General features: G+C 45.4%; 1 protein-coding gene across 1 annotated transcript; it reads right to left on the bottom strand.

Annotated features, from left to right (window-relative positions):
- Nucleotides 1–8,320: 8,320 nt before the first annotated feature.
- Nucleotides 8,321–9,139, bottom strand: LOC126160907 (uncharacterized). The gene is made up of 2 exons (XM_049916937.1): nt 8,783–9,139; nt 8,321–8,701 (listed from the first exon to the last, which is right to left on the bottom strand). Exons 1-2 carry the CDS (start codon nt 9,137–9,139, stop codon nt 8,321–8,323), a joined length of 738 nt encoding a protein of 245 aa, XP_049772894.1.
- Nucleotides 9,140–15,791: the final 6,652 nt, after the last annotated feature.

Raw genomic sequence — 15,791 nt, 5'->3', positions numbered from 1 at the left:
AATTTGTGAAATTATACCTCTTGAAAAAAGCAACAGCAAAAGCTGTATTTAGTAGGATGGTCGAATACTTCAGGACCATCGGGAAACCCAAGGCAATACTATCTGACAATGGACCCCAATTCATATCCAAAATTTGGAAAGAAGGAATGGAGAAAAATGGTGTGGAGGTTAAATATATTGCAGCCTACCATCCTGCAAGCAACCCGGTTGAAAGGTACATGTGAGAAGTCGGGAGGTTGTGTAGAACATACTGCAGTCACAATCATAGAGCCTGGGGCAGATTTATATCGGATTTTGAGAATGTCATGAACACATTACATCATGAAACTACAGGATTCCCACCGGAAGAAATTTTGTTAGGCAGAAGTAGTAAAAGTTTAATTGAAGAAAAACTAGAGTTTCCACCTTGTACAAGTTTGGGATTGGATCAAAAGAAAGAATTGGTGATAAAAAGGGCAAAGCAAAAAGATGAATCTGGATATAAAAGCCACAATAAAAATCTACAAGTTTCAACATTTAAAATTGGAGATTATGTACTTTTAAAAAACCCATGAAAAATCTAGTGAACTAAACCATGAAATTTCAAAATTTAAATATATTTATAATGGACCATATATAATACAGAACATTCCACACGATAATGCTTACTACCTGATCTACCCAAAATCCAAAAGACTTTTAGGTGTAAGAAATATTGTGGACCTGAAACTGTATGTTCCTAGGAACGAGTAATTGTGCTGTATCTTATGTTGAACCCAAGTTATTCTAAATGTAACTAATCTTTGTAAATGTCTGTATACCCTTGAAAGTGTGCTAATGTAGTTATGTGAGTTTCAGACTACCAATTGTACTGTAACTATAAAAATGTATGGAGAAAAGGACTGAAAAGAAAGGATAAATGCTATCAGCAAGATAAAAGATGGGACTGTCAAAAATGAAAATGGGCAGTGTATGAACCATAATATGAAGGACTGCCAAATACCAATGAGGGCAGATAAATAGTCGATGGAAAATTGTAAATGTAATCCAGGGGATGTGACAATATGAAGTGAAAAGGACAGCCCAAATCCGCATAATAGGCAGCAAATATGTGTAGTTAATTTTCTGAATATATGTGTGTGTTTTGTTTAGTAAGTAAGGAAATGGACTGCTATTCAAAGCAAGCAGCAACAAATTATCTTATAGTGTATACGAAATATGCATTTGTTTTTGTAGTTAAATGTTTGTATTCCATAATCTGAAATTATTTCTTTGAGAAATTTAGAAAAAATGATTAAATTATTATTTTAATAATGTTATGATGGGAAGTTGGACTGTGCAAAAGGCACTTGAGTAAATGACAAGTAATTATTCTTGATATGTTAAAAAAGTGTAAACCTATATACAGTGAGTAAAAGGAAATATGTAGTGTAAATCTTTTTGGACATTTAAGTAAAGATTCGGAACCACTGTATAATGGTAAGATTTAGTGTTCCCATAAAATTTAGACTTAAGAAAATTTTTTGGAAACAGGGACATGTGTAACAACAACAACTGTACATATTATAATTTTTTTTCTTTCTGAATTTCGAGAGATTAATGTAAGCAATGTTTTGAATTTCTTTTTCTTTTCGTATCGTTATGTTAAAGAAACTATAAGCAACTTTTGAAATGAATATTATTATTATGTTAGATTTCAAGTAATGTGGTAATCAAAGGGAAGTTTACTTAATGTTGAAACTCTTGTAAGATGTGAAAATTGTATTTTATACGCCTGGTCCATACGTAGGAAAGGTATTAATATATGTTGAGTAGAAAACCTGTGGTGAATACCCTACCTGTAGGGGAGCGGGAAAAGGTGGAGGCAGGCGAGTGCGGGAAAACGCACACTGGCGCGGTTCGGCACAACGGGCTCAGTATGACAGTCGGAGTTGGGTATCGGTCAGAGGAACACGTACCGTATCGAGGAGGCTATCCAGGAAAAGTGAATTCCATTGAGCCTCGGATGTGCCGATCCCGACGACTACATGGCATGGCTATATTCTTAGGCACAAAATTGGAAAGATTACGACGCTAAGAAGAAGGAAAGTGCCGATGCAGTGAGAGCCTTAGCCATGCCTGTATGTGTGCTGTGCTTCTCGCTATCTCGCTGCCCGCCATCCGCCGCACCGACTTGCACAGGTCAAACATTTAATTCATCTTTAGAATTGTATCTGTGTGGACCAGTGTCGAAAATGTTTCTAACTGTTCAATAATAATGTGACTTTTACCAGAATTGCCCTAACAATTAATCATCCTTATCACTGACCTAGACAGGGTCCTTACCACATATTGTGCAACCCGAGTATCCCGAACTGAAAGTTTAAAGTTAGTGTTAATGAAAATTATCAGCAGACAAATCTATGCTATAAAGAAGTTTAAAGTTCTGTGTGTTAATGCAAATGTTAGTAAAGAACAACAGTTTGATTAAATTGGAAGATAATTTTTTGAATTGAGCTAGCAATACACTTAATTAATTTGAGACAGAAAGAATGATAGTTAAATAATCCAGAAGTGAGACAAAAGAGTAGTAATCCATAGGTTAATAATTCTGAGTGTTAATTTACCTTCAGTACTTAATAGTTTTAGTATAACGACCATAACAGTTTCAGGGCCCCCCCTTCTCTTGTCCATTCTTTCAAACCTTGAAGTGTACTGATCAGATTTGACCAGCAAAGTTAAGTTCCATATTAAACTTAAGTGTATTAGTGTTTATTCATCCTTAATAGTGACATTGTATGTGTACTTTCAAGATTGCTAATTCTAGGGTAATCTATGCCCGATTTCAGTCTGATCAATATACAAAATGCAGTTCGTAGTAATCATTGCAGTGTGGTGTTGTGTATTTATAGCTCGTCCAAATTAGTACAAAAGGAGAAAACTTTAGTTCAGTGGATTTTTCCGGTTCCAAACTTTGCCATAAAACGCAACATTACTACGTGTTATTATGCTTGTACATGCACCCACTTGTACAAGGAAAAACTCACTCAATGCCTAATTAGGCTGGCGACCGAATTATTAATCATTGGTAGTATCTACTGTGTGTACTTCTTGTCCATGCGAACGAGTAATTATACTTTACATTTGCTTGACGCATCACTGTAGTTACTGACTGGATATAAGTCCGAATTGTTTCCAATTAGGCACACGCGGTCAACTTATGTACTAAAATCCTTGTTTATTGCAGTACAGGCTTTAAAGAGCTAACGTACGCTCGAGCGGGCAGTAGCGTTACAAGTTGTCTTACCAAATGATCTATTCAGGTGCCTCTCGCAACACCCCTCCTTCCCCACCCTCCCTTTTTTTTCGTCTTTTCTGCGAAGTTTGGAGAGTAGGAGAGAGGTACTGCTAGCAGTGGAGTTGTGAGGGGGCTCGTGGGGTCTTTGGGGGAGGGTGGGGGGGGAAGGGGTCACGCCTGGATAGCTCAGTTGGTAAGAACACTACTCTCCAAAGGCAGTTGTTCGGGGTTCGAAACCCGCACCATGTTTTCAAAAAAATTGTATTTCCCTTCCTCCACCTTCCCTTTCACCCCACTTCCCACCCCTTCAAACGAAACTGTTATGAATTATCTGCCCCTTTCCACCCCTCTTGCTCAGGTTCTGTGTTTCTTGGTTTCGGATATTAGCAGTAGCAAGCACTGCCTCGGGTTAATTCTAAACGGCAACGCTCTGAAAAAGTAGGATATTTGTGGTACATACTACGGGACCAAACTGCTGGGTCATCGGTCCCTAGGCTTACACACTAGTTAATCTAAAAAAATGGCTCTGAGCACTATGGGACTCAACTGCTGAGGTCATTAGTCCCCTAGAACTTAGAACTACGTAAACCTAACTAACCTAAGGACAGCACACAACACCCAGCCATCACGAGGCAGAGAAAATCCCTGACCCCGCCGGGAATCGAACCCGGGAACCCGGGCGTGGGAAGCGAGAACGCGGGAGGTATCGATGTCGGTCGACCATGAAATCCAAGTTCTCTCACCTCCCGCCTAACTGTCACAGTACTTGCAGTGGATCCTGATGCAGTTTGGAATTCTTGTGGCCGGCCGGAGTGGCCGTGCGGTTCTGGGCGCTACAGGTTCGAATCCTGCCTCGAGCAGTTCTAGGCGACTGATGACCTCAGAAGTTAAGTCACATAGTGCTCAGAGCCATTTGAACCATTTTTGAATTCTTGTGTCTGGATAGATGTCTGCCTATTACACATTACAAACCCTCTTCAACTGCCGGCGGTCTCTGTCAGTCAACAGACGAGGTCGCCTGCAGGCTTTTGTGCTGTACGTGTCCCTTCACGTTTCCACTTCACTATCACATCTAAAACAGTGGAACTAGAAATGTTTAAGAGTGTGCAAATGTAGCGCTCAGACGTATGACACAAGTGACACCCAGTCACCAGACAACGTTCGAAGTCCGCGAGTTCCGCGGAACGCCCCATTCTGCTCTCTCACGATGTCTAAGGACTGCTGAGGTCGCTGATATGGACTACCTGGAATTAGGTGGCAGCACGATGCACCTAATATGAAAAACGTATGGTTCTGGGGGTGTCCGGATACTTTTTATCATACAGTGTATTTAAAAGATGAACCTGAACATCTACGGTCGACATTGAAAAAGAATGGTTATTCGAACAAGGAGATAGAACGAGCATTTCGCTCTAGGGAGAGAATCAGAATCGACGAAAAACGACGGCCGCCCAAAGGAAAAGTTTTCCTTTCATTCATCGCTATGATTACAGATCTCATTGGGAAAGTATTGAGCAGGTATGGTGTGGAAACTACCTTCAGACCCACCAGGAAGATGCAAAGATCGGCAAAAGATATACGACGCCTTTGGCTACACCGGCTATACAGAAAATTCCTTGTAGTTCAAAAATGGTTCAGACGGCTCTGAGCACTATGTGCTGTGGTCATAAGTCCCGTAGAGCTTAGAACTACTTAAACCTAACTAACCCAAGGACATCACACACATTCATTCCCGAGGCAGGATTCGAACCTGTGACCGTAGCGGTCGTGCGGTTCCAGACTGTAGGGCCTTTAACCGCTCGGCCACTTCGGCCGGCCCTTGTAGTTGTGATCGAGTTTATATAGGTACCACAAAAAGAAATGTTAACATCCTTCTGGTTGAACACTGGGACATACGGATAAATCGGCCTTACCGGAACATCTTTATCAAGAGGGTGCTGGTTGCAGTTCGCCATTTTACCTCTGAGGATGTCTCCCACAGTCGTAGAGGAAGCGTTAGGAGAAAGTTTTATATATCGACCACGGCCTATCAGTATATGTAAATTGCCAAATGACTCGTGTCTGTGGCAGGGAACTTACCTTTTCAAAGACATATTCCAACCAACATCAACATCTGATTTCTTCATCACGGGACTCTTAGAACTGTAATCACAGGAAGAGCTATACAGAATGTAATTGTTATAAGTGCAGATAGTTTTACTAGTGACTGAGGTCGGTGTACTAAACAACATAACATCGGCATTTACGTCATTTGCAAATTGATAATTATAACTTTTACAGGTCCTATGTAATTTCCACAGAGGCATTTAATAAGAAGAGGAGGATTCTAAATGGGTGCATGAACAGGGACCTGAGAAAGAGACGTAGTGAGAAATGAGGAGGTGTTGAGAAGAGTGGGGATTTAGAGGGAAATTTTAAAGGTAATCAGGATGAGGAAACACTCGCTGAGAAGAGATTGTTTAGTGATGGATGCTATGGAAGGAACGGTGAATGGAAGAAAATGAATAGGACTCAGAAGACACAAAATGTTTGATATTATAAGAAAACGAAGAGGGTAACAAATGACAGGATGCTTGGAGAGCTACATGTGAAGACCTGCACTAGCGAGGAACACTGATGATGATGATGACGATGATGAGGATATAATGAGCCTTAAGTTTTTAAGTTGATCAGTATCACCAAGTACATGTGGCCAGAGCGAGCCATTAATGGTTATTTCCCGCTGGCAGTAGGTCAGGTATTGATGTGTGGACATGTGGGTGGAAGATGCTTAATCTCTACTGTCAGGTGTAGTCTACTTTGTGGTGCAGTCACAGCTGTGCAGAAAACACCAGGTTGTTAAGTTTGTGATTTATTTTTGGGAAGACTGTTTGATCCAGAGAGAAAACAGCAACCAACACAATGATGTGTGTACATATTAGGCCACCAAATTTAAAAATATCTGCACTTGAGCCTGTTATTCCATGTATACTAAGTTAACAGACGTAGTGTGTCAGAACTCTGAAATGTGAATGTTTTATGTTTCAAGAAAATGATAGATGAAGAATATATTTCTTTTATTCGACGTCATACAGCGCAGTAACAGTTAATAGACCTTTATTAAGTGAAACATCTGATTTATTTTTCGTCAGAAGGCTGTTAAATCTAAAGTTTCACATTTTTAGTCAGTAATATCTTAATTTAAACGAAACGCCGTTTATGGTATTAAGTAGTAGATAGGCATACAGAACACATATCTACATTAGCAACTTATCGACAACAATTCACTGCAGAAAAAATTGCAATTCGGCGTGTATATGAAACATAATATCATCACATCTGTGTATTCGCAAGTTGTCATTTTCTGAATTGTGGATAATAATACAGACGCCCACGTGTAAAACGATAAACTGTACCTTCGAGAAATAAACAGGCCTCTGTTTGCATCAGTTGTATGTATGTGACAAAATGAATAACCTGTAACACAAGAAAATGTATAAGAAGGAAAATAACAGGAGTTCAAACATTGCTAAATCGGAAGTCGGTAGCTCTCCCTTTAAATTAAATACCAAGAAAACGTATAAAACGGTGATAGGAAATTCTGTTGCTTGACAGAGCATAGAGTTCTAAGAAAGAATCATATTGCAGCAACCTGTCTTAATAAAATGTTATTTACTGGAAACATGTGGACAGTCTGGTAAACCACTGTTCACAGAGTTTCTTACATATGAAACATTTTACCTCTTAGATGCATAACAGAAATATTTTAAAAAAATCTAAAAGATATTCAAATATTTCAAAAAACGTCTGATAGCCGCATTAGTTGTTAATAGTTAATTGTTAAAGGATCACATGAAAGGCTTATTTCAATAGTGGTACAAGTCCGTTTTTGTTCATTCTGAGATAGAGAGTCCTAAAGTTAAATGAGCGCTGAAAATTCTGCAGTTGAGATACCAGAAATATTCAAGCATATGGCTTCTTGCTAGAGATGAACCTTTCTTTTTGTTTGTTTGGACCATTAATTTCAGAAGCATTATAGACAGAAAAGTGGAGGTAATGGACTTGTACCACTACTGAAATAAGCCCTTCATATATGACTAGTTTCACGAAGATTTAATCGCATCATCAGGTATACATATAACTAATTTAACACAGGGAGACCCATGATACATTAGTGATATGTATACTTCCGAGGAACCGATTAAATCATCGCGAAACCGATTGTGTATGATCATGTAATAATAGAACTATTAAAAGCTAATGCGGTTACCCAAAGCTTTTTTTATAAGATTTTAATACTCTTTTAAAATTTATTTAAAATATTTCTTCCAGATAGAATTATTCAGTCAAGGATAGCAAGACCTGCCGAATTTCACGACAGCTGTTGGTTCAGAGGATAATTGTGTAACACAAGCTTGTCACGTGATTAAATGAATTGAAAACATGTATGGTTTTTCTTGTGGCTTAATGTGTGAATGTCGATAGTCGTCTTACAAATCTGTATAATGTCTCGTAAAATATTAGTGGTCTGCTAGGGCCGCTTGTAGCAACTGTAAGAATGAAAGCAGTCAGCTTGGCATTTTTTCTGTTGTAGGACACAGAAAAATCGTTTTATTTGAGAGAAAGCTGAGATGCTTTAAGAGGAAAAATAATGATAGACGGAGTTCTTACTGCTGTCCTGAAAATTCTTCAAGCTTCATGGTGATGATATTAAAACGAGAGTATTTATCGGGTCATTTAATATCAAATTGCGGTAGGATATGAAATGAAATGATCGTATGGCATTGTTAGCCGGGAGGCCCCATGTGGGGAAGTTTGGCCGCCGTATTGCAAGTCCTTTTTAGTTGACGCCACTTCGGCGACTTGCGAGTCAATGATGATGAAATGATGAGAGACACACAACACCCAGTTATCACGAGAGAGAAAATCCCTGACCCCACCGGGAATCGAACCCGGGACCCGTGCGCAAGCAGCGAGAACGCTACCGCAAGACCACGAGCTGCGGACAGGATATGAAATGTTTAATGGAAACGAGGCACAGTGTATGGTGATGGTGTTAATTCGACCGCACAGATGAATCGTGAATCAGGAGTCACTGTGGCAGCTGAGGGTGTCGCAGTCCCGTGGTAGCGTGGGCACGAACACGTGCAGCTGGGGGCGGCACTGGCCCGCCTTCTGCTCCGGTTCCGGGGACGGAGGCGGCGAAGGCAGCGGCGAAGACGGAAGCGAAGGCGGAGGTGGCGGCGACGGCGGGGACGCCTCCAGGCTGACTGTGCGGACCACGCGGCGCGGTGTCCTCAGCGGCCGGGGCGACGCGGGCAGCGGCGGCGGCTGTTGGGGCGGCAGGGGCGGCGAGGGCGGCGCGGGGGCGTCGCGGCCCGCCAGGTGCAGCCAGCGCAGCACGCGCTCCGACAGATGGCCGGCCAGCTGCTCCGCCCCCGGACTCTCGATCGCCGCCGCCGCCGCCTCCTCGTCGTCGCTGACGGTCGCGCTGCCACCGCCCCCGCAGTCGCTGCTGCTGGGAGACGGGGGCGGCCCTAGCGGCACGAAGGGTCGGCCGCAGCAGCGGGGGCGGCTCGACGCCGGGGGCCAGCGCCGGCGCGGGTGGCCCCGGGCGCCGTGGGGGTGCAGCGGGGGCGGCGCGGGTCCCTGTGGCGGCTCGGGCCCTAGCAGGAAGCTGACGCGCAGCAGGCGCCGCCCCCCTGCTGCCACCGCCGCCACCGTCCTGGCCGCCACCGCGGGCGAGGAGGCGGCGCCGCCCCCGGGGGCGGAGCGGCAGCAGCGCGCGGCGGGCGGCCCGTGGGCGGCGGGGTCGTCCGCGGAGAGGATGGCGTGGCGCGCGCCGTCCACCCACACCGTGCGCACCAGCAGCGGCCGCTGCGACGACGCCCAGCGCGCCGGCATCTGTGCGCCCGCTCCGGTGGCGGCTACCTGCCGCCGTTGCCGCTGCCGCTGCCGGCCGCTGCTCGCACTTCCGCCGCGCCACCGCCGAGATTCATAACGACTCGCGCCCTATCTAGCCACAGAACTAGACACCGCGGCGCCAGGCTACTTCGAGCTCGCTCTGTAATGCGGAATAACTGTAGCACAGCGCTGTGTTCCGGCACTGTTTCTTACTCTCGTAAGGCGTTCAGTATACATTGGTACCAATTAGTACCAGCAGAGCTGCAAACGATACACAGTCTTCACTGACGTCAGAAACACGATACTCTCGCAGTACGTGGACGCATCGAGTTCAGAGGCTTAAAACTCCCGCACTGTTATCACGTGGCAGACACCGCACGCTTTACAGTCCGGTGTGAACCGGTTGGACCGCGCGCAGCAACAAGTGGTTCGTTCGCAGGAGCGCGGAAGCCCCGTGCGAGCAGACGGGTTCGCGAGCTGAGCAGGACCGGCCCGCTACTGCCGGGAGGCGCAGTCTGCGGTCGCCGTCTGCCAGTGGCGGTACAGCACGCGCTTCTGCGCATGCGCCGCGCTTCCTCCGTTCATCTGCAGCCGCTCGTGGCGCCACTCCACCGCTCCCGCCCGAAGCCTCGCTGTTCTAGGAGAGAGCGTTCCGCATCTCAGGTTGTGACGGGTCGAGAAGTCCCACCCAGCTTCAATAGCCCTGTCACAAATAATACGAGATAGTGGGTCTGCCTTAATATAAACGCTTTTAAAAAATGGTTCAATAACTCTAAGCACTATGGGACTTAACTTCTTAGGTCATCAGTCCCCTAGAACTTAGAACTACTTAAGCCTAACTAAACTAAGGACATCACACACATCCATGCCCGAGGCAGGACTCGAACCTGCGACCATAGCGGTCGCGCGGTTCCAGACTGTAGCGCCTAGAACCGCTCGGCCACTCCGCCCGGCCTAAACGCTTTTACTTTTGCCGAAATACTCGCAGCTTTAGTGGATTATTTTGTTCTAAAATGTGAAAAGTTTACACAATTAAGTATATTACATTGCAACAAAAAAACCTTAGTGTTCTTGGTGTAATGCTTATAAGTGCACTTTTTTTGTGTGTTACTTTAATATGTACACACATCTGACGTTTCCTGCTTGGTCGTAGCTGCACAGTTAGGTAGACTACCTTGTCGGTATAGTCTACCGTTTCTGCGTCCACGCGTTCACACTACAACACCAGACCTGCTACGAAAAAAAGCACTAATGACTTCCTCATGTCACATATACACTGTTTGACAATGAAACGTTTCTCTCTCTCATCAAACTTATAGTAAATGAAAAGATTCTGAGAGATAAATGTTAAGCAAGACTTTCCCCGTATGTCACGGCAAAGAAAATTACTATTTCTTGTACACTTCCGCGACAGGCGAGAGAAACGTCCATAGATGGCAAACGTTAGCAAAAAATATGATAAAATGAGATTAATTATTACTCATAACAGATGCTAATTAACCATCTGTTTACGTCGCTGTCCAATAATATCGTGGAGCAGAATACCTTCAATCCACTGAAACGACTGCCAGCGTCATTGTTCGGCGGTAATAGATCGATCAGCTTAACATTGCTCCTAAGTGAAGGGCCCTTCGTCTTACCGATATTCAAATATACTATTGGCCATTAAAATTGCTACATCACGAATATGACGTGTTACAGACGCGAAATTTAACCGACAGGAAGAACACGCTATGATATGCAAATGATTAGCGTTTCAGAGCATTCAAACAAGGTTGACGCCAATGGCGACACCTACAACGTACTGACGTGAGGAAAGTTTCCAACCGATTTCTCTCACACAAACAGCAGTTGGCCGGCGTTGCCTGGTGTAACGTTGTTGTGATGCCTCGTGTAAGGAGGAGAAATGCGTACCATCACGTTTCTGACTTTGATAAAGGTCGGATTGTAGCCTATCCGGATTGCGGTTTATCGTATCGCGACATTGCTGCTCGCATTGGTCGAGATCCAATGACTGTTAGCAGAATATGGAATCGGTGGGTTCGGGAGGGTAATACGGAACCCCGTGCTGGATCCCAACGGCCTCGTATCACTAGCACTCGAGATGACAGGCATCTTATCCACGTGGCTGTAACGGATCCTGCAGCCACGTCTTGATCCGTGAGTCAACAGATGGGGACGTTTGCAAGACAACAACCATCTGCACGAACAGTTCGACGACGTTTGCAGCAGCATGGACGATCAGCTCGGAGACCGTGGCTGCGGTTACCCTTGACGATGCATCACAAACAGGAGCGCCTGCGATGGTGTACTCAACGACGAACCTGGGCGCACGAACGGCAAAACATCATTTTTTCGGATGAATCCAGGTTCTGTTTACAGCATCATTATGGTCGCATCCGTTTTTGGCGACAAGCCGGAGCACGCACATTGGAAGCGTGTATTCGTCATCGCCATACTGGCGTGTCAATTGAAAACGTCTCGAGCAACTGGCTCGTCACAATACGCCAGTCACTACTCTTGATGAACTGTGGTATCATGTTGAAGCTGCATGGGCAGCGGTACCTGTACACGCCATCTAAGTTCTTCTTGACTCAGTGCCCAGGCGTATCAAGGCCGTTATTACGGCCAGAGGTGGTTGTTCTGGGTACTGGTTTATCAGGATCTACGCACGCAAATTGTGTGAAAATGTTATCAAATGTCAGTTCTAGTATAGTATATTTCTCCAATGAATACCCGTTTATCATCTGCATTTCTTCTTGGTGTAGCAATTTTAATGGCCAGTAGTGTAAGTAACGAAAGAACACGTAAAGTGTCCAGTAGTTCTATCCTCGAATAATTCGTCAGCAATCCTTTCTTTACTGGCTGTGAACAGAAAGACACAAATATTCATACACATTAGTAGTTATTAACGCAGGAATCAATGAGATGTGCTTTTCTAAATAAACTGTACTTACGCATTTCAATTAAATATCATATATTTAACTAAATACAGAGGTACATAGAAATAAATGCTTATGCTTTGTGACATGCAACAGAGAAAAGCGCCACAAACTGGCGAGATTTAATGAAGTACAAATTCGTCGCTTGTTGCGTTACCCATACCATACGTTGTTCATTTCCGCTTGGCTCCATTAGCTTCAAAATGGTTCAAATGACTCTGAGCGCTATGGGACTCAACTTCTGAGGTCATCAGTCCCCTAGAACTTAGAACTACTTCTACCTAACTAACCTAATGACATCACACACAGCCATGCCCGAGGCAGGATTCGAACCTGCGACCGTAGCGGTCGCGCGGTTCCAGACTGTAGCGCCTAGAACCGCTCGGCCACCCCGGTCGTCGGCTCTATTAGCAAATGTCTCTGTCGAAACGATATGATTTCGACTTCAACTACAAAACGTAATTCTTTATATAGAGAATAAACAGTAAATGTTATTTTATTGTAAATTATAGTATTAATACATTTCTGTAAATACAGTTTTGAAAGCACTTTGAGGGCAAGGCATAAATATCCATCATACAGTATACAGGGTGTTCCAAAAGGTACGACCAAACTTTCAGGAAACATTCCTCACACACAAATAAAGAAAAGATGTTATGCGGACATGTGTCCGGAAACGCTTAATTTCCATGTTAGAGCTCATTTTAGTTTCGTCAGTATGTACTGTACTGCCTCGATTCACCGCCAGTTGGCCGAATTGAAGGAAGGTAATGTTGACTTCGGTGCTTGTGTTGACATGGGACTCATTTCTCTACAGTACTAGCATCAAGCACATCAGTACGTAGCATCAACAGGTTAGTGTTCATCAAGAACGTGGTTTTGCAGTCAGTGCAATGTTTATAAATGCAGAGTTGGCAGATGCCCATTTGATGTATGGATTAGCACGGGGCAATAGCCGTGACGCGGTGCGTTTGTATCAAAACAGATATCCAGAACGAAGGAGTCCCGACAGGAAGACGTTCGAAGCAATTGATCGGCGTCTTAGGGAGCACGGTACATCCCAGCCTATGACTCGCGACTGGGGAAGACCTGCAATGGACGAGGCAATTCTTGGTGCAGTTGACGATAACCCTAATGTCAGCGTCTGAGAAGTTGCTGCTGTACAAGGTAACGTTGAACACGTCACTGTATGGAGAGTGCTACGGCAGAACCAGTTGTTTCCGTATCATGTACAGCGTGTGCAGGCACTATCAGCAGCTGATTGGCCTCCACGGGTACACTTCTGCGAATGGTTCATCCAACAATGTGTCAATCCTCATTTCAGTGCAAATGTTCTCTTTACGGATGAGGCTTCATTCCAACGTGATCAGATTGCAAATTTTCACAATCAACATGTGTGGGCTGACGAGAATCCCCACGCAATTGTGCAATCAAGTCATCAACACAGACTTTCTGTGAACGTTTGGGCAGGCATTGTTGGTGATGTCTTGATTGGGCCCCATGTTCTTCCACCTACGCTCAATGGAGCACGTTATCATGATTTCATAAGGCGTACTCTACCTGTGCTGCTAGAACATGTGCCTTTACAAGTACGACACAACATGTGGTTCATGCACGATGGAGCTCCTGCACATTTCAGTCGAAGTGTTCGTACGCTTCTCAACAACAGATTCGGTGACCGATGGATAGCTAGAGGCGGACCAATTCCATGGCCTCCACGCTCTCCTGACGTCAACCCTCTTGACTTTCATTTGTGGGGGCATTTGAAAGCTCTTGTCTACGCAACCCCGGTACCAAATGTAGAGACTCTTCGTGCTCGTATTGTGGACGGCTGTGATACAATACGCCATTCTCCAGGGCTGCATCAGCGCATCAGGGATTCCATGCGACGGAGGGTGGATGCATGTATCCTCGCCAACGGAGGACATTTTGAACATTTCCTGTAACAAAGTGTTTGAAGTCACGGTGGTACGTTCTGTTGCTGTGTGTTTCCATTAAATGATTAATGCGATTTGAAGAGAAGTAATAAAATGAGCTGTAACATGGAAAGTAAGCGTTTCCGGACACATGTCCACGTAACGTACACTCCTGGAAATTGAAATAAGAACACCGTGAATTCATTGTCCCAGGAAGGGGAAACTTTATTGACACATTCCTGGGGTCAGATACATCACATGATGACACTGACAGAACCACAGGCACATAGACACAGGCAACAGAGCATGCACAATGTCGGCACTAGTACAGTGTATATCCACCTTTCGCAGCAATGCAGGCTGCTATTCTCCCATGGAGACGATCGTAGAGATGCTGGATGTAGTCCTGTGGAACGGCTTGCCATGCCATTTCCACCTGGCGCCTCAGTTGGACCAGCGTTCGTGCTGGACGTGCAGACCGCGTGAGACGACGCTTCATCCAGTCCCAAACATGCTCAATGGGGGACAGATCCGGAGATCTTGCTGGCCAGGGTAGTTGACTTACACCTTCTAGAGCACGTTGGGTGGCACGGGATACATGCGGACGTGCATTGTCCTGTTGGAACAGCAAGTTCCCTTGCCGGTCTAGGAATGGTAGAACGATGGGTTCGATGACGGTTTGGATGTACCGTGCACTATTCAGTGTCCCCTCGACGATCACCAGTGGTGTACGGCCAGTGTAGGAGATCGCTCCCCACACCATGATGCCGGGTGTTGGCCCTGTGTGCCTCGGTCGTATGCAGTCCTGATTGTGGCGCTCACCTGCACGGCGCCAAACACGCATACGACCATCATTGGCACCAAGGCAGAAGCGACTCTCATCGCTGAAGACGACACGTCTCCATTCGTCCCTCCATTCACGCCTGTCGCGACACCACTGGAGGCGGGCTGCACGATGTTGGGGCGTGAGCGGAAGACGGCCTAACGGTGTGCGGGACCGTAGCCCAGCTTCATGGAGACGGTTGCGAATGGTCCTCGCCGATACCCCAGGAGCAACAGTGTCCCTAATTTGCTGGGAAGTGGCGGTGCGGTCCCCTACGGCACTGCGTAGGATCCTACGGTCTTGGCGTGCATCCGTGCGTCGCTGCGGTCCGGTCCCAGGTCGACGGGCACGTGCACCTTCCGCCGACCACTGGCGACAACATCGATGTACTGTGGAGACCTCACGCCCCACGTGTTGAGCAATTCGGCGGTACGTCCACCCGGCCTCCCGCATGCCCACTATAAGCCCTCGCTCAAAGTCCGTCAGCTGCACATACGGTTCACGTCTAAGCTGTCGCGGCATGCTACCAGTGTTAAAGACTGCGATGGAGCTCCGTATGCCACGGCAAACTGGCTGACACTGACGGCGGCGGTGCACAAATGCTGCGCAGCTAGCGCCATTCGACGGCCAACACCGCGGTTCCTGGTGTGTCCGCTGTGCCGTGCGTGTGATCATTGCTTGTACAGCCCTCTCGCAGTGTCCGGAGCAAGTATGGTGGGTCTGACACACCGGTGTCAATGTGTTCTTTTTTCCATTTCCAGGAGTGTATTTTCTTTCTTTGTGTGTGAGAAATGTTTCTTGAAAGTTTGGCCGTAGCTTTTTGTAACATCCTGTATAACGTTTTGTAGCCCTCTTGATTGCATGAAGTTATGTGATGAACAGAACACATTTCATGCATTCAGTCAATTAACAACTCCATATAGATGTTTTCGCTTACATATTTTGGAAAAGAATTGTACTTTTCGTTGAAT

This window comes from Schistocerca cancellata, chromosome 2, assembly GCF_023864275.1.
Source record: "Schistocerca cancellata isolate TAMUIC-IGC-003103 chromosome 2, iqSchCanc2.1, whole genome shotgun sequence".
In the NCBI taxonomy this organism is placed as follows: Eukaryota; Metazoa; Arthropoda; class Insecta; order Orthoptera; family Acrididae; genus Schistocerca; species Schistocerca cancellata.
This window is presented reverse-complemented; position numbering and strand designations above follow the sequence as displayed.

Bases quoted from the DNA above. Each gene is read 5' to 3' on its own strand.
- LOC126160907 (XM_049916937.1), bottom strand. From the start codon at position 9,139: ATGCCGGCGCGCTGGGCGTCGTCGCAGCGGCCGCTGCTGGTGCGCACG. The intron at 8,702-8,782 runs GTGCCGCTAGGG...GACGACGAGGAG, and splicing joins GCTGCTGCGGCCGACCCTTC to GCGGCGGCGGCGGCGATCGA.